This window comes from Oncorhynchus mykiss, chromosome 18 (genome assembly GCF_057628025.1).
Source record: "Oncorhynchus mykiss isolate SJ-2025 chromosome 18, ASM5762802v1, whole genome shotgun sequence".
Classification (NCBI taxonomy): Eukaryota; Metazoa; Chordata; class Actinopteri; order Salmoniformes; family Salmonidae; genus Oncorhynchus; species Oncorhynchus mykiss.
In genome coordinates, this window is record NC_143039.1 from 70,963,400 (window position 1) to 70,982,732 (window position 19,333).

Genomic DNA, 19,333 nt, shown 5'->3' on the forward strand with positions numbered 1-19,333 from the left:
AGTTTTCGACCATCGCTGTCCCTCTGATCAACCTCACTTCAAAGGTAGCCAGCAACCCTGTGAAGTGGACTGAGGAGTGTGAGGAAGCCTTCATGATACTGGAGCTGTACTGGCCCAAGGGGAGCCAGCAGAAGAGCTTCCTGTGCTGTACCTGAGTCGGAAACTGTTGTCCAGGGAAACCAGGTATTCTACAATCGATAAGGAGTGCCTGGCTATAAAGTGGGCCCTAGATAGCCTCCGTTACTACCTTCTTGGGAGGGAATTTGACCTGCACACGGTCCACAGAGCACTGACCTGGATCCAGACCATGAAGGACCGGAATTCTCATGTGACCAGGTGGAATCTAGAGTTCCAGCCCTTTAGGTTCTGTGTCCGTCACAAGGCAGGAAAAGAGAACGTCACGGCGGACTACCTATCAAGGCTCCTGAACCTGGTCGCTTCAGGAGAGGAGGACGGTAATGTGACGTAGAAGTCCATCACTGGCCGCGGGCAGCATTTGGTTCTTTAACGCACGCACACATTCATCACTCCTCCCTGCTCCGTTATCAGATAAGGTAACAATGTGGGTCGACACACAAGTTAACTTCTCTGTCTTCGAACATACATTTCACACTTATGTCAGTGTTCATATTTAAACGATATTATATAAGCAATATTTATTATACTTATCGAGGTTGTGGATGAGCGTGTTGTTTTTTTGTTCTGTTCCTCCCTCTCTCCATCTCTGTAGCTTCCGGGTATGCTGGGTAAGGACCTGAGCTAAGGGAATTGGGCTGACTTTGTAGTGCCTGTCCCAAAAATGAGAATATTGAAAGACACTGTCAGTAGTGATGTAAATTTGTAAATGTTATGTTGTGATATTGCTTCACAAACGTGTTGCAATGTATATACTTTAGTATGTTTAGTTAAATGGAAAATGTAGGTTTGTATTGGTAATTGCTCAATTAATTAGTGTTAATTGTTCTGAGGGGAGGGGCTAGCCCTACAAAAGGAGCCTCTCTTTCAGTTCATGGAGAGGGCATTTTGGATTGAGCTGTAAACACCCTGAAGCACAGAAGAACATTTGGGGCTCTGCCATCTTTTTTATTTTGATAGAGGTTAGGTTTTCCAGTTTAGCCTTCTGGCCTACTCTACGTGACATATACAGAAAAACAAACTTTATTTTTCAAACATTGTAGCCATCAGACTAGCTATATCATAAACAAAATGGATAACCCAGGAAAGCGCAATAAAACTTCAGCAAACAAGAGCTTGAAGTGAAGGTGGAGGAAATGGCAGCCAGGTAAAGGTTGCTGTTGGGGAGACTGGATAACTGCGGGGTCACTGCAGAGACCACTGGGTGAGAGTGGCCAAGTCTGTCTCTGCTGTCAGGACAAGGGATAGTGACGGCATACATTTTTTTTTTCCAACATGAAGTCGACTGTTAAGAAGATGGGATCTGTCACGTTCTGACCTTAGTTCCTTTGTTATGTCTTTGTTTTAGTATGGTCAGGGTGTGAGTTGGGTGGGTTTGTCTACGTTCTGTTTTCTATGTTGTGTTTTGCGTTTGGCCTGGTATGGTTCTCAATCAGAGGCAGGTGTCGTTAGTTGTCTCTGATTGAGAATCAAACTTAGGTAGCCTTTTCCCACTTGTGTTTTGTTGGTGTTTATTTTCTGTGTCTGTGTGGAACTGTTTCGGTTAGTTATTTCACGTGTCGTTTATTGTTTTGTTTCAGTGTTCGCTTGCTTTAATAAAGAGCATGAACACGTACCACGCTGCGCATTGGTCCTCCGGTTCTTACTACTCCTCCTCGTCGTAGGAGGAGGAAGACAGCCGTTACAGGAGCTGAGAGAAGCAAGGAGTTGAAGAAGACTGGAGGGGGGTATCGACCATTCACGTGGACCAGCTGGAGGAGAAAGTGTTGTCCATGATAGGAGAGACGATGGTAGAGGGACTGCACGACCGGTAAGTTAGCTATCTAGCTAGCTAGCTATATAGCACTTCTAGAATATTAATATGTTGTTAATTACTAGCTAGCTAGACACTACTCATGTAATTCGTTTTCTTGCTGTATTTAAATGTCCGGTAGCCAACTGTGTCTGTGAGACAAGAAAACATTCATGGTTACGAAAGTATCCATTCGTCAAATACAAGAGTTTAGCTGTCCTGAAGTTACGTACATTCCCAGAAGAATCCCGATAACATTATTCTCAAGAATCCCATTTCTTAATGTTTTTCTCTGCAAAGAAACATAGGAAAAAACATAAGAACATGTTCAATAACTTTATTGAGGAATAGCAACTTTGGTTAATTAACTTTCTTCATAAGTCTATAGTTAAGGGAAAAATAGCAGATTAAGAAGAAATGTCTTCTTAAGACGGGTTTGTGAGTCTGGACCCTGGTTTTTGTAGTCACTCTCAAGATTGGAGATCACCACGGATACCATGGTTTTTGTAGGCACTCTCAAGATTGGAGATCTGGCACCAACGGATACCATGGTTTTTGTAGGCACTCTCAAGATTGGAGATCTGGCACCAACGGATACCATGGTTTTTGTAGGCACTCTCAAGATTGGAGATCTCGCACCAACGGATACCATGGTTTTTGTAGTCAATCAAGATTGGAGATCTGGCACCAACGGATACCATGCACCATTGAACGACAGGGTCAAGGCAAGTAAAACTAACAGCATACACAAACAGTGGTGACAAATGAACACGTTTTTTTTCAGTGAATATGAAAAATGACAGGTGACCTTAGGAAAAACCTGTTGGAAATATCTGAAAAGTTCTTCATTATTATTATAATTACTAATTTGTTTCTGCCTGGTAGGTAGGGACCGGCCGACGTGGATGTGTGGATACACTCCATGAGATACTCTTTTATTCAGACACATCTGGAATTTGATGGATGTTGAGCGATTGCTGGATTCCTTTTACTGTGCGCTGCGTGGTAGAATTTACAGAGAGATACAGTACAATCCAGAAACATCTCAACATGACAGAATGTAAATCACTACTCTACTGAAGCAGCTAGTTTAAGTAGTGTAAATAAACAGGAAGAGACAGGTTTGATGGGGGAACAAGACCAGTAGAAACCTCGTCTTAGGGAAGAAGAAACTGCAGGAAACAGTGTAACCCCTAGACCTGGGTTCAAATAGTATTATATGTATTTTATCAAATCATTTGGGGTTTTGAATTGAGCCTGCCTGGAATGACAGATGTGCAGAACATGGACTTTTGGGAAGATTCCATGGTGCAACCGACCTACTTGAAAGAAAAGAAATACCAACGAAGCTGGGTCTGGGAATCACACTAAACAGGTGATGTATCAGACTGGAGTTTGTTTGCTACATTGAGACAGTGAGATTCATAGCTCACGCCATAGTATCTCTATCAAAGCACAATGCAGCCATGCTAGTCTCTTTGCATTCGCCTCGTTGACAACCCATTTGACCTCTCCCAGCTGGTTAGTGATACACAGAGACACTCGTCTACAGGGACAGAGGACAGGGAGCAGATTGACTTTGATGTAGATGGATAGAGAAAGATCTCTGTGTCTGTCTCTCTGTGTGTGTCTGTCTGTCTGGCTATGTGTCTAGCTGTGTGTCTCCCTGCCTGGCTGTCATCAAGTTTGCAGACGACACTACGGCGGTAGGCTTGATTACCAACAACGACGAGACGGCCTACAGGGAGGAGGTGAGGGCCTTCAGAGTGTGGTGTCAGGAAAATAACCTCTCACTCAACATCAACAAAACAAAGGAGATGATCGTGGACTTCAGGAAACAGCAGAGGGAGCACCCCTCCATCCACATCGAATGGACAGTAGTGGAGAAGGTGGAACATTTTAAGTTCCTCGGCATAAACATCACAGACAAACTGAAATGGTCCACCCACACAGACAGTGTAGTGAAGAAGGCGCAACAGAGCCTCTCCAACCTCAGGAGGCTCAAGAAATGTGGCTTGTCATCTAAAACACTCACAAACTTTTACAGATGCATAATCGAGAGCATCCTGTCGGGATGTATTACCACCTGGTACGGCAATTGCATTGCCCTCAACCACAAGGTTCTCCAGAGGGTAGTACGGTTTGCACAACGCATCACCAGGGCAAACTACTTGCCCTCCAGGACACCTACAGCACCCGATGTCACAGGAAAGCCAAACAGATCATCAAGGACAACAACCACCCGAGCCACTGCCTGTTCACACCGCTAATATCCAGAAGGCGAGGTCAGTACAGGTGCATCAAAGCTGGGACCGAGAGACTGAAAAACAGCTTCTATCTCGAGGCCATCAGACTGTTAAACAGCCATCACTAACATAGAGAGGCTGCTGCCAACATACGGACTCAAATCTCTGGCAGCTTCAATAAACATACTTAATAAAGGTATCACTAGTCACTTTAAATAACGCCACTTTAATCATGTTTACACAGAGGTATCACTGGTCACTTTAAATAATGCCACTTTTGATAACGTTTACATATCCTACATGATTCATCTCATGTATATACTGTATTCTACACCATCTACTGCATCTGCCTATGCCATCGCTCATCCATATATTTCTATGTATATATTCATCTATTTACATTTGTGTGTATTTGTGTGTATTAGGTAGTAGTTGTGAATTTGTTAGATTACTTGTTAGATTTTACTGCATAGTCGGAACTAGAAGCACAAGCATTTCGCTACACTCGCATTATCATCTGCTAACCATGTGTATGTGACCAATACAATTTGATTTGAGTTGATTGGTCTCTCCCTCCATCCATCCGCCTTTCTGTTTCTGTGTGTGTCTGTGGGTTTACTGTGGCATATCTTAAACAGAGTACCCTCTCCTCTTGTTGTGCCTTCCTACTCCTTCTCAGTGCTCAGAACTCAACAAGTAGGGGGACGTTCATGGTGCACACTATATCAGTGTTCCTCAACCCTGCTCCTGAAGAGCCACACAAATGCAGGGTTTTGTCCCACCTCAGCAGTGCAACACCTGATTCGGCTTATCAAGCCGTTGATTGAAGATCAGTTGATTATTTGAATTAGGTGTGATGGCACTAAGCTGAGACTAAACATGCAAAAGCAAGGCTATGTCAGGAAAAGATACTAGCCGTCAAATCCTTGCCACCTCGGTCTTTGCTTACTCAATAATTCCTCTCAAAGGGATCTTGGATCAACTCTTTGAGAGGGAATTGAGAAAACAGTAAGATTTTTTTCAGACACAGCCCAGCACTGAGTATCACTGTAATCAGCTCTACAGTAATGTCTCAACAACCACAAGCTTTATGACAATAGTTGTAAGGGAAATTAAAGCAGGAGACTACATACCCACACACCTAGGCAGAGGTGCGCTCCACATGCGCCTCCCCCCTCCAAGGCAGATGATCTCTGGCACCCCCTCCAGTCGGTAGCCCATGTTGCAAGAGAACGTCAGGGTGTCCCCGATGCTGAAGCTGTAGCCGTTCCTCCGGCCGAACTGGGGCATCCCCGGGTCCTCACAAGGCTCCAAGTTGTACTCTGAAGAAGCAGGAAGTTGTGGCAAGTCAAACTTTTTTTTTTTGTACACTCAATGATGGTTCGTTTGAATGCAGTCCATACTCCAAGTTGTATTCATAGGGCTCTGGTCAAAAGTAGTGCACTATAAAGGGAATAGGTTGCCATTTGGGACCCAGTCTACCTGTGAAGTAGATCCACATCCACAGGTCACGGGATTGTTTGACTGCGCTGTATACTCCAAGTCATGTCAAGAAGGTAATGACATAATGTCAAGTGGTACTCTCGATAAGTAGTGTACCTGTCATCTGTCAATCACATTCAAATCGATGGAGTTTGTTTGAGTGCAGTGCATACTCAAAATAAAACAATTCTAAAGTGAGGAATAATATAGACGTTTGTTATTCATTGATTAGTGACTTTACGGCTTTTGAAGTCTGCCTAAAAGTGATTGTAGCTGCCTTCTAAATGTATGCAATGCCAATGCATTATTCATCAACGCTATGGCTTCGGATCAACACTCTCTCATGTCTAGATTTACATGTGTCAGCATTCCTGTGATGATGTCACCAACCACGCACGCACGCACGCACGCACGCACGCACACACACACACACACACACACACACACACACACACACACACACACACACACACACACACACACACACACACAATGAATACACACACACACACACAATGAATACACACGCACACACACAATGAATACACACACACACACACAATGAATACACACACACACACACACACACACTGAATACGGTCACACACACAAACACACACACACAAACACACTGTTAAATTCCGTCAACAAACCCTGTCAACATCTATCTTTTTTATGTCTCAGAAGGGGTGACATCCTGAAGGACACTTAAGGATTTATAAAGGTACAATATGTTTCTATATGACCCCAAAACACTTCAGGGATGACTAACTGAAAGGTATTGAAGATGTGTGTCTCTGGGGTGAGGCAGGACTAGTTCTAGGGGATGTCAGAACGCTGGACAGAGCACTGGAGGCATGTGAAGCTAGGCGGAAAGAAGCTCTCAGTCCACTAGGAGACTTTAATAAGCAGAAACAGCAAAGCGACTGCCCCATCAATCTCTATCTCTCCCTGTCTCTCTTTCTTTCTCCCTCTCTCTCTCTTTTTCCCTTTATCTCAAACACACATCTGTCTCTTACCCAAGGTCTTGGAGGATCAACTACCTCGCTTTCCCATCAAGGTGCATGAATTGACCAGCAACACACATACACACACACACGCAGGTGCATTCGCACGCACACGCACACTCTCACACATGCACCCTACACACACACACACACACACACACACACACACACACACACACATACACACACCAACACACACACTCCTCCTACTCACCAGAGAAGGTAATATTGAATCCCTCGTAGGATATAGAAAAGTCAGATATAAATCGCAGTTGGGCCTTGAAGTTCCCGTAGAGCCCTGCATTGGTGTGGGAGGGTAGCTCATTACCCGTGAGGCGCGCCAGGGGCTGGATGAAGCTTCCATTCTCTGTGATGAGCAGGTAGTCATGGTGATCTTCCAGGTGGAAGTTGTTGAAAGTGAATTGGACTCCTATTGGGACAAACACAAAGGTGTTCAGCCAATAATAAGCCAGGTCTAGAGGTGCACAGCCAATAATAAGCCAAGTCCAGAGGAGAACAGCCAATACTATGGTTCAAGCTACCTGTCAGCCTCCCCTGATTAAATTATCAAATTCAATGAAACGGCGGCTTAATCTGAGAGGAGAAAAGCCAAGTGGAGATAGAGAGTGGACTTAATCTCATTACATTCAAAGTTGAGGTCAGTTCATATAAAAACAGGGCTCTGGGTTTTCTTTTCTTGAAGGAGGGGGATGATAGAGAGACTGCATTTCAATTTGCAGTGATTATTCAGAGAAACATAATGGTCGTCCATATTGAATATCTTTGCAGACATGGGGAAATTAAAATTCCAAAGAATTTTCATTCTCCACCCAGAGCCTTGTATTATAATGATATTTCAGAGAGATGGGCTGGGCTGGGAAGAGGACCTATAGTGAATCAGTATTCATGTCCCACAATGCCTTTCACCAAGCTGCTGATAAAGTGAATAGGAGTCAATTTTTCAGTTTATTAGTTCATATATAATTCTACAGTATCAACATTTGTGCGTATTGTTTGTCTGTCATTTGTATATGTTATATATCTGCAGACGGAATAGCTGTCTATGTCAACAAGAGTTATGATGGGTCACATTCCACAAAAAACACTTCAGGTTTGTAGTACCATGAGAACATTGTGTGATTATAGGCAGAATATAAGTCGAGTGTCAGCTACCTAGGAACATTCAATATATATTCTCAAACTTAATTTAGAAGTCATCACCTATGTTGTTGGCTAATTCCAGACATGGATGACCCATTCTCGACCAATAGGGACGGGAGGTAAGCTAACCAAGGCTTACCTTTGCCAATCTAGACCAATAGAGAAAGGATCTCAGGGAGGACGCTAAGCTAACCAAGGCTTACCTTTGCCAATCTAGACCAATAGAGAAAGGATCTCAGGGAGGACGCTAAGCTAACCAAGGCTTACCTTTGCCATGGCTGACCTCCACAGTCCAGGTACAGTTGAGTGAGCTGGGATACATCTCAGGATATCCAGGAGACAGGATGGTGCCGCCGGGCCCTCGCACGTCCCCTCCACACAACGCTGGGGAACAAAGAGGGTGAAACACTTTATTGTTCATGTTTTTGCAGAGAACAGATATATGCCAGTGTTTCTATGTCAAACAGTTTTGTTATATTTCAGTCTTCTGTATACGAAAGTGTAATATATTTCAACTCTATTTCTGACATGTTAGAGGTGTCTTCTTTTTTTCAATCCCATAATTGTGTGTGACGTGTACACCTCTGTTTTAAAGTAGATGTGTTCAAGGCTACCAAGAAACACTCTGTGTGACCCTGATTTAGCCCACTGCAGTAAAAGGTTAACTCAACCCTCTGAGCCACACAAACAACCCGAGCTGGCGGAAGCACAGCGTCAGCGATGCAGGAACTCTTGGAGCAGATTGAGGGGTTAAGTGTCTTCCTTAAGGGAGCTACGACAGCCATGTTAAATCATGGACAAACAGTAACTCTCAGTGTAAAGCGAAGTCAGTTTGGCACGTTTTATCTGATGTGACGTTGTTCTGTAACTCTGAGGGAGATTGAGGAAGTGAAACCTCTCTTATTCTCTTCCTCCTCTCAACCTCTCCTCTCTTCCTTCTCAGCATGCACTAGTACTTATCTGTCCCAGACAGATGCAGTTCTGTATCAATAATGAATGGAGCAACCTAATAGGCTTTGTATTAAGCACTTAATACAAAGCCTTATCGTACAGGGAAATGTGGACAACTACATTGATCTTATTCTGTTCCTCCCTCTCTCTCTCTCTCTCTCTCTCTCTCTCTCTCTCTCTCTCTCTCTCTCTCTCTCTGTCTCTCTCTCTCTCTGTCTCTCTTTCCCCTTCCCTCTCCCTCTCCCTCTCTCTCTCTCACTCTCTATATCTCTCACTCACTCTCTATATCTCTCACTCTCTGAGCAAGAAAAGAACTGAAGAATATGTTTCATTTTGACATGCTGTGCCCTCAATTTCCATATCGAAGAACCCAGAATATCAACATTTCAGCACATCAGGACCCTCATTTGCATGCCCTGGCATGGAGTTCCCCACTATTCCACTTAGGTCAGCTTCCCCAACCCTCCACCCCCTCCCTCTTACCCCCAATGCATGCATAAAAGCCTTCAGAGTCATAGCAGGAGGCAGGTGAGGTGAGATGACAAGCTATAGCGCAGGTAAAAGGTGCTCCCGGATCCCTAATCTGGTGAGGAGATCAGTTCCTATCAGGCCAAGCAGCCATCACAGCAAATTGCCTCTGTGATTCACCTGCACATACAGCCTAATGGCCTGGCATTGAATTGCATTGTCTCAGTTTAGCTTTCTCCCTGGACAAGAAAATAGATCTCTGAAATCTAAACACGGAGAGACGAACACGCTAAAAGGTTTTGTCAGTCCCAGAGTCACTGGGCTGATTCTCTTTCACCAGGCAGCCAATTTACATGAACTGTCATTGACTCAAGTATTGAACAACCACTCTTGTAGGCTAAAACACAAAAACACAATTCAATCCTTCATTGGTTTTGTCAATAGGCAGTTTGGCGTTATCTTTGGCATCATATCATATGAGAGAATATTTAAACTAATCGAGGCCTGTTGAAAGTGATTATTCAAAATTTGATAACTCAAGATTTGATAGCTCAAGATTTGATAAGATTTGAAAGCTCAAGATTTAATAAGATTTGAAAGCTCGTGATTTGATAGCTCAAGATTTGATAGCTCAAGATTTGAAAGCTCAAGATGCCCTAGAGAGAAACCCTCCTGTTCCTGGACAGCTACCCTCCTGTAGGTTTTCACTCCAACCCTGTTCCTGGAGAGCGACCCTCCTGTAGGTTATAACTCCAACCCTGTTCCTGGAGAGCGACCCTCCTGTAGGTTTTAACTCCAAAACTGTTCCTGGAGAGCTACCCTCCTGTAGGTTTTCACACCAACCCTGTTCCTGGAGAGCGACCCTCCTGTAGGTTTTCACTCCAACCCTGTTCCTGGAGAGCTACCCTCCTGTATGTTTTCACACCAACCCTGTTCCTGGAGAGCCACCCCCTTGTAGGTTTTCACAACAACCTTGTTCCTGGAGAGTTACCGTGCTGTAGGTTTTCACTCCAACCCTGTTCCTGGAGAGCGACCCTCCTGTATGTTTTAACTCCAACCCTGTTCCTGGAGAGCCACCCTCCTGTAGGTTTTCACAACAACCCTGTTCCTGGAGAGTTACCGTGCTGTAGGTTTTCACTCCAACCCTGTTCCTGGAGAGCGACCCTCCTGTAGGTTTTAACTCCAACCCTGTTCCTGGAGAACCACCCTCCTGTAGGTTTTCAGTCCAACCCCAGCTGTAACTGACCTGATTCAGCGTATTCAGCTTATCAACCAGCTAATTTTTTGAATCAGGTGAGCTAGATAACCTACAGGATGGTAGTTCTCCAGGAACAGAGCATTAGCCTGGTGGTCAGATATGTACTATGGAAAGCCCAGATCTAGACTAGATCACTAACCAGGTGGTCAGATATGTACTATGGAAAGCCCAGATCTAGACTAGATCACTAACCTGGTGGTCAGATATGTATGATGGAGAGCACTGATCTAGACTAGATCACTAACCTGGTGGTCCGATATGTACCACGGAAAGCCCTGATCTAGACTAGATCACTAACCTGGTGGTCAGATATGTACTATGGAAAGCCCAGATCTAGACTAGATCACTAACCTGGTGGTCAGATATGTACTATGGAAAGCCCAGATCTAGACTAGATCACTAACCTGGTGGTCAGATATGTACTATACAAACTACTTTAGCCCATGTATTATGTGTTCAGCACCACAACGACCACGACATGTGAGGAACAAACACATCTGGTAAACAGGCTAATAGGATTCTGCCACAACCTTGGTCACCATGGCTACTGTCCATACCATGAAAAATAAACAGAGACCTGCAGACTGTGAATGCTTCCGCAGTTCATGACTTAGCCTAATGTACCCTGCACCTGAAAGTCACCTGAAAGTCACTCGGTTTGGAAATGATTTAAACTGGTTTGAACTGGTTCGTACCATCACAGGTGGGCAGAGGGTGGCTCCACCAGTGGTTTTTCTCACAGACCAGAGGTTCCTCGTGGCTTAGCCTGTATCCAGGGTCACAGCCGAACGACACAGTCGAACCGATGGTGAAGTCTTGACCGTAACGCAACCCGTTGACCGGGAAGCCCGGGTCCTGGCAGGAGTAGGTGTCCACAGTCACGCCTGAAGATTAAAATATTATGGGGTCAACATCATCAAACGTCTCATACAGGGAATAGGAAGCTTAAACAATTTGAAATCAGAGTTAGAGCTAAAAGTATGGGTAGAGTTTGTTCTGACCACATGATCTGACCAGGAACTCCTGGGTCACTATACTAGACTAGTACTATGGTAAATTATCTGACCAGGAACACCTGGGTCACTACATAAGACTAGTACTATGGTAGATGATCTGACCAGGAACACCTGGGTCACTATACTAGACTAGTACTATGGTAGATGATCTGACCAGGAACACCTGGGTCATTACACTTGACTAGTACTATGGTAGATGATCTGACCAGGAACACCTGGGTCATTACACTTGACTAGTACTATGGTAGATGATCTGACCAGGAACACCTGGGTCATTACATTAGACTAGTACTATGGTAGATGATCTGACCAGGAACACCTGGGTCATTACACTAGACTAGTACTATGGTAGATGATCTGACCAGGAACACCTGGGTCACTACACTAGACTAGTACTATGGTAGATGATCTGACCAGGAACTCCTGGGTCACTACACTAGACTAGTACTATGGTAGATGATCTGACAAGGAACACCTGGGTCACTACACTAGACTTACTCTCATAGATGATCTTAAATCCACTGTTGGAGCGGCTGTTGTCGGTGGTGAAGAGCATGTACAGGTGGTTAGTACTACTGAACAGGAACTGGGGCACCTGGGTACCGTTGAATGAGCCGACCAGAGGAGAGAGCAGGTTGGGCCCATCGTGGATCTCCAGGAAGTCATAGCCCAGCTCTGTCTGAAACCTGGACCAATGACAGAAGAGGAATTATGAAATATACACATTTTATTTACTTGTGATAATACATAGTCAGTGCTACAGTTGCATAAACTTTGATTGAATCTACTACTGCACTAAAAAACACTTTCAAAGAAGACTTTATAAATATACAATAAATAAGCAATAAGATTCCATTATGGGTGTATTCATTGATGCAGAAATCCATTCTCCATACTCAACAGTTTGGGAATGCTAATAGAATAAAATAGAATACATTGAACAACTTTAATGATATAATGGACAAGTACTTGTCAAAGGTGATCTTGATGGAGCGTCCGGGCTCGGTCTCGATGACCCACTCACAGCTGAGGGAACCTTTATAGTATCCAGGCCACCCTGGGGACAGGATTACCCCACTGGGAGAGGAGAAGTGGCCTCCACAGGGGGCTATGGAGGGGAGGGGGGAGAGAGATTTTTAAGAGAGAGAGTTTTAAATAACTCCAAATGCCCTGCTTGATGATCTAATCTGGCAAACAGCATCATACAGCGTACTGTACATGCTAACATGAGGCTCTTTATTCCTTCTCCATCTGAGTGATGTCACCACAGCATCAGGGACATAAGGTGCAGGGTGAATGACTGACAGAAAGACAGATTGAAGGTGACTGCTTGGCCTACAGTACCCTTGTTTTCTGTCCCGAATCCCCAGGTGTCCCTAAGCCTTCCCTAGTATCCTCGAACACACAGGTGAGTGTCCTCTAGTATCCTACAACATACAGGTGAGTATCCTCTAGTATCCTCCAACACACAGGTGAGTGTCCTCTAGTATCCTACAAAATACAGGTGAGTGTCCTCTAGTATCCTACAACACACAGGTGAGTGTCCTCTAGTATCCTACAACACACAGGTGAGTGTCCTCTAGTATCCTCCAACACACAGGTGAGTGTCCTCTAGTATCCTCCAACACACAGGTGAGTATCCTCTAGTATCCTACAACACACAGGTGAGTGTCCTCTAGTATCCTCCAACACACAGGTGAGTGTCCTCTAGTATCCTCCAACACACAGGTGAGTGTCCTCTAGTATCCTCCAACACACAGGTGAGTGTCCTCTAGTATCCTACAACACACAGGTGAGTGTCCTCTAGTATCCTACAACACACAGGTGAGTGTCCTCTAGTATCCTACAACACACAGGTGAGTGTCCTCTAGTATCCTACAACACACAGGTGAGTGTCCTCTAGTATGCAATCCGCTTACACTCACTTAGACTTTTGTCTGTGTCAGGAACAGGGTAATTACCCTAAAATACATGCATGTACGGACGTGCACATGTACACGTAGGCACACACACACAAACATGCACTCACACACGCACACACCTACACACACCCAACACAAACACACCCAGTCTCTCCTCTCCCCAGGAAGAGCAGGATAATTACCTTCACATTTAGGGATGGGTCCGCTCCACATCACCTTGCCGTTTTCCAGCTCACAGGTGATGGTCTGGGAGCCCTGGGTCTTGATGAAGCCGTCCTCACAGATCACTGAGATGGAGCTGCCCAGTTGGAAGTTGTCCCCGAAGCGCCTCGCATTTATCGGGACGCCTGGGTCGGGACACTCGTTGTGGCCGAACGCTGAAAACACAAATGTTTTCATTTCGCTTTGCCAGATGTAACCGTACTGCTAACTGATTTGCCTCCTTGTCTGTCCCTGTCGCCTTACTGGGCTCCAACCAATGATCTTTCTTGTCTGTCCCTGTCGCCTTACTGGGCTCCAACCAATGATCTTCCTTGTCTGTCCCTGTCACCTTACTGGGCTCCAACCAATGATCTTCTGATCGTACACCCATGTAACTGCTAGCTTGAAAACCTACAAACAAGTTGTGCCACGGAAACTCATCTGATTAAATGGCGTCATTGGTGACATTTCATGCTGTGGGGTGAGTTTATTCGGTACAATCTATCCCTAATTTTTACATTTGAGATGACTGAGCGGTTGGGGCGAGGATAGTTATGGTCTGAGTTGGTTGCTCAAATCTAGAGTAGGATTGTAAAGACAAACAGAAGCCAACACTTCACTTCTAGTGACACCAGCATAGATTGAGCATAGACCTCGTAACAAAAGTGAAGTTGAAAGGGCTCTAGCGTTAAGCATTAAGAGACTCAAGACGATAGTCCAGGGCACTTCACGACATGAAAACAACCACTTTCCCCTAAAGGGTGTAGTGCTAGTGACCTCAAAGCAATTTTTTCAGAACTTTATGAAGCGTAGAGGGGATTTAATCCCTGCAGGAAGATGTCTTCCAAGTAAATTGGCCTTAAACTCTTGTTACCATAGCCTCGCAGGTCAAGTCAGACTGACTGACTGATGGATGTCTTGAGACAGAAAGCCCCCCAGTCGAACATAACATCAGTGCAACATTGCTCAATCATGTCACTGACAGTACCTTACTAAAATAACATGGAGTTTGGTTGTCCATCAGAAAGGCCAGCTCCTACAATTGTTCCTAATGACTTGGGCCTTATTTGCACAAAAGATTTCATGGCCTCTTTTTTCCCCCACATTCTTTTGACAGAAGTGATGGATTGGCGTGACATTTTGCGTCTCCTTCAGAAAGCAACAGTTATGAGGCCATTTTGAAAAGGATAACCATAACTGTGAGGGCAAAGTCGATTGGGTGGAAATTGATTGAGCCCTTACGTGATAACTAAAAACAATTGAAACAGATTTGAGATAGGCCAGGGTAGGACAAATATCATAAGGATACAATCAGGACAAAATATACAAGGACTATAGTCATTACTGTAAAGTCACCACAAGGTGCCACAAAACGAAAGAAATGGCCACAGCTAACATTACCAAGGGCCAAACTCAATTGCACTTGGTTTATGGCAGAGTAACCATGGAAATAGCACAACATGGGTTCAACTGAACTGAGCCCTAATCAACTAACATGGTCAAATCAAACGAAGGACAGCACAGAACGCAACATCAAGGTGAAACCTACTGCTGTAGGTGATGTTGAACCCTCGTCCGGCCATGGAGTGGTCGGCCTGGAACTCCAGCCTCAGTATGTTAGTGTTACTGTCGAGGTGGGAGGGGGACTCGGTCCCCGAGAAGCGTCCCAGGACGGTGGCGTCCAGCAGCTCGCCATCCTTCACGGTGAGGAAGTCGTAAGGCGCCTCCAGGTCAAAGTCGTTGAAGGCAAGGTGGATGCGGCTGCCGGGTTCCGATAGGATCAGCCACACACAGTTCATGTTGTTGCTGTAGCCTTCTGGGTAGTCGGGTGATAGGACTGTACCCATTGGCGCTGTGAAGTTGGACAGGCATGGGACTGTAGAGGAGAGGGATGGGGAAAAAGACAAAAGATGGCGTAAACGCACTTCATAATGCCTGGAACTGAATGTAGCAGAAACTGATGAAACATCTGTTAATATGGTATCAACATCATAATCTACAGGGATCTGGTATCACTGGTTTTGATTACAGAAATGCAGTGATAAGACACTGACAAGACTGTATATTGATATGGGAGACAAGACACTACGCTGTACCAAGACAATACACTCTACCAAGACACTACCATCTACCAAGACACTACCATTTACCAAGACACTAACCTCTACCAAGACACTACCCTCTAACAAGACAATACAGTCTACCAAGACACTATCCTCTAACAAGACACTACCCTCTACCAACACAATACACTCTACCAAGACACTACCATCTACCAAGACACTACCATCTACCAAGACACTAACCTCTACCAAGACACTACCCTCTAACAAGACAATACACTCTACCAAGACACTACCCTCTACCAAGACACTAACCTCTAACAAGACAATACACTCTACCAAGACACTACCATCTACCAAGACACTACCCTCTACCAAGACACTACCCTCTACCAAGACACTAACCTCTAACAAGACAATACACTCTACCAAGACACTAACCTCTACCAAGACACTACCCTCTACCAAGACACTAACCTCTACCAAGACACTACCATCTACCAAGACACTAAACTCCACCAAGACAATACCCTCTACCAAGACACTACCCACTACCAAGACACTACCCTCTACCAAGACACTACCATCTACCAAGACACTAACCTCTACCAAGACACTAACCTCTACCAAGACAATAACCTCTACCAAGACACTAACCTCTACCAAGACACTACCATCTACCAAGACACTAACCTCTACCAAGACACTACCATCTACCAAGACACCATCCTCTACCAAGACACTACCCTCTACCAATACACTAAACTCTACCAAGACACTACCCTCTACCAAGACACTACCCTCTACCAAGACACTAACTTATACCAAGACACTACCCTCTACCAAGACACCAAACTCTACCAATACACTACCCTCTACCAATACACTATCCTCTACCAAGACACTACCATCTACCAAGACACTAAACTCCACCAAGACAATACCCTCTACCAAGACACTACCCTCTACCAAGACACTAACCTCTACCAAGACACTACCATCTACCAAGACACTAAACTCCACCAAGACAATACCCTCTACCAAGACACTAACTTATACCAAGACACTACCATCTACCAAGACACTACCCTCTACCAAGACACTACCCTCTACCAAGACACTACCATCTACCAAGACACTTAATTCCACCAAGACAATACCCTCTACCAAGACACTAATCTCTACCAAGACACTAACCTCTACCAAGACACTAAACTCTACCAAGACACTACCATCTACCAAGACACTACCCTCTACCAAGACACTAAACTCTACCAAGACACTACCATCTACCAAGACACTACCCTACACCAAGACACTACCCTCTACCAAGACACTACCCTCTACCAAGACACTAAACTCTACCAAGACACTACCATCTACCAAGACACTACCCTCTACCAAGACACTACCATCTACCAAGACACTATCCTCTACCAAGACACTAACCTCGACCAAGACACTACCATCTACCAAGACACTACCCTCTACCAAGACACTACCCTCTACCAAGACACTAACCTCTAACAAGACAATACACTCTACCAAGACACTACCATCTACCAAGACACTACCCTCTACCAAGACACTACCCTCTACCAAGACACTAACCTCTAACAAGACAATACACTCTACCAAGACACTAACTTCTACCAAGACACTACCCTATACCAAGACACTAACCTCTACCAAGACACTACCATCTACCAAGACACTACCCTCTACCAAGACACTACCATCTACCAAGACACTAACCTCTACCAAGACACTACCCTCTAACAAGACACTACCCTCTACCAAGACACTACCCTCTACCAAGACACTACCATCTACCAAGACACTAAACTCCACCAAGACAATACCCTCTACCAAGACACTAACTTATACCAAGACACTACCATCTACCAAGACACTACCCTCTACCAAGACACTACCCTCTACCAATACACTAAACTCTACCAAGACACTACCCTCTACCAAGACACTACCCTCTACCAAGACACTAACTTATACCAAGACACTACCCTCTACCAAGACACCAAACTCTACCAATACACTACCCTCTACCAATACACTATCCTCTACCAAGACACTACCATCTACCAAGACACTAAACTCCACCAAGACAATACCCTCTACCAAGACACTACCCTCTACCAAGACACTAACCTCTACCAAGACACTACCATCTACCAAGACACTAAACTCCACCAAGACAATACCCTCTACCAAGACACTAACTTATACCAAGACACTACCATCTACCAAGACACTACCCTCTACCAAGACACTACCCTCTACCAAGACACTACCATCTACCAAGACACTTAATTCCACCAAGACAATACCCTCTACCAAGACACTAATCTCTACCAAGACACTAACCTCTACCAAGACACTAAACTCTACCAAGACACTACCATCTACCAAGACACTACCCTCTACCAAGACACTAAACTCTACCAAGACACTACCATCTACCAAGACACTACCCTACACCAAGACACTACCCTCTACCAAGACACTACCCTCTACCAAGACACTAAACTCTACCAAGACACTACCATCTACCAAGACACTACCCTCTACCAAGACACTACCATCTACCAAGACACTATCCTCTACCAAGACACTAACCTCGACCAAGACACTACCATCTACCAAGACACTACCCTCTACCAAGACACTACCCTCTACCAAGACACTAACCTCTAACAAGACAATACACTCTACCAAGACACTACCATCTACCAAGACACTACCCTCTACCAAGACACTACCCTCTACCAAGACACTAACCTCTAACAAGACAATACACTCTACCAAGACACTAACTTCTACCAAGACACTACCCTATACCAAGACACTAACCTCTACCAAGACACTACCATCTACCAAGACACTACCCTCTACCAAGACACTACCATCTACCAAGACACTAACCTCTACCAAGACACTACCCTCTAACAAGACACTACCCTCTACCAAGACACTACCCTCTACCAAGACACTACCATCTACCAAGACACTAAACTCCACCAAGACAATACCCTCTACCAAGACACTAACTTATACCAAGACACTACCATCTACCAAGACACTACCCTCTACCAAGACACTAACCTCTACCAAGACACTACCATCTACCAAGACACTACCCTCTACCAAGACACTACCATCTACCAAGACACTAACCTCTACCAAGACACCAAACTCTACCAATACACTACCCTCTACCAATACACTATCCTCTACCAAGACACTACCATCTACCAAGACACTAAACTCCACCAAGACAATACCCTCTACCAAGACACTAACCTCTACCAAGACACTACCATCTACCAAGACACTAAACTCCACCAAGACAATACCCTCTACCAAGACACTAACTTATACCAAGACACTACCATCTACCAAGACACTACCCTCTACCAAGACACTACCCTCTACCAAGACACTACCATCTACCAAGACACTTAATTCCACCAAGACAATACCCTCTACCAAGACACTAATCTCTACCAAGACACTAACCTCTACCAAGACACTAAACTCTACCAAGACACTACCATCTACCAAGACACTACCCTCTACCAAGACACTAAACTCTACCAAGACACTAACTTAT

At 44.7% G+C, this 19,333-nt stretch overlaps 1 protein-coding gene across 1 annotated transcript in view; it reads right to left on the reverse strand.

Annotated features, from left to right (window-relative positions):
- Positions 1-19,333, reverse strand: part of csmd3b (CUB and Sushi multiple domains 3b) — a 425,045-nt gene that overhangs the window by 310,426 nt on the left and 95,286 nt on the right. The window contains 8 exon segments of the mRNA XM_090209281.1: positions 5,307-5,495; positions 6,877-7,092; positions 8,091-8,207; positions 11,196-11,384; positions 12,015-12,202; positions 12,486-12,624; positions 13,621-13,815; positions 15,189-15,515. Of these exon segments, the coding sequence (XP_090065407.1) occupies positions 5,307-5,495; positions 6,877-7,092; positions 8,091-8,207; positions 11,196-11,384; positions 12,015-12,202; positions 12,486-12,624; positions 13,621-13,815; positions 15,189-15,515 (1,560 nt within the window).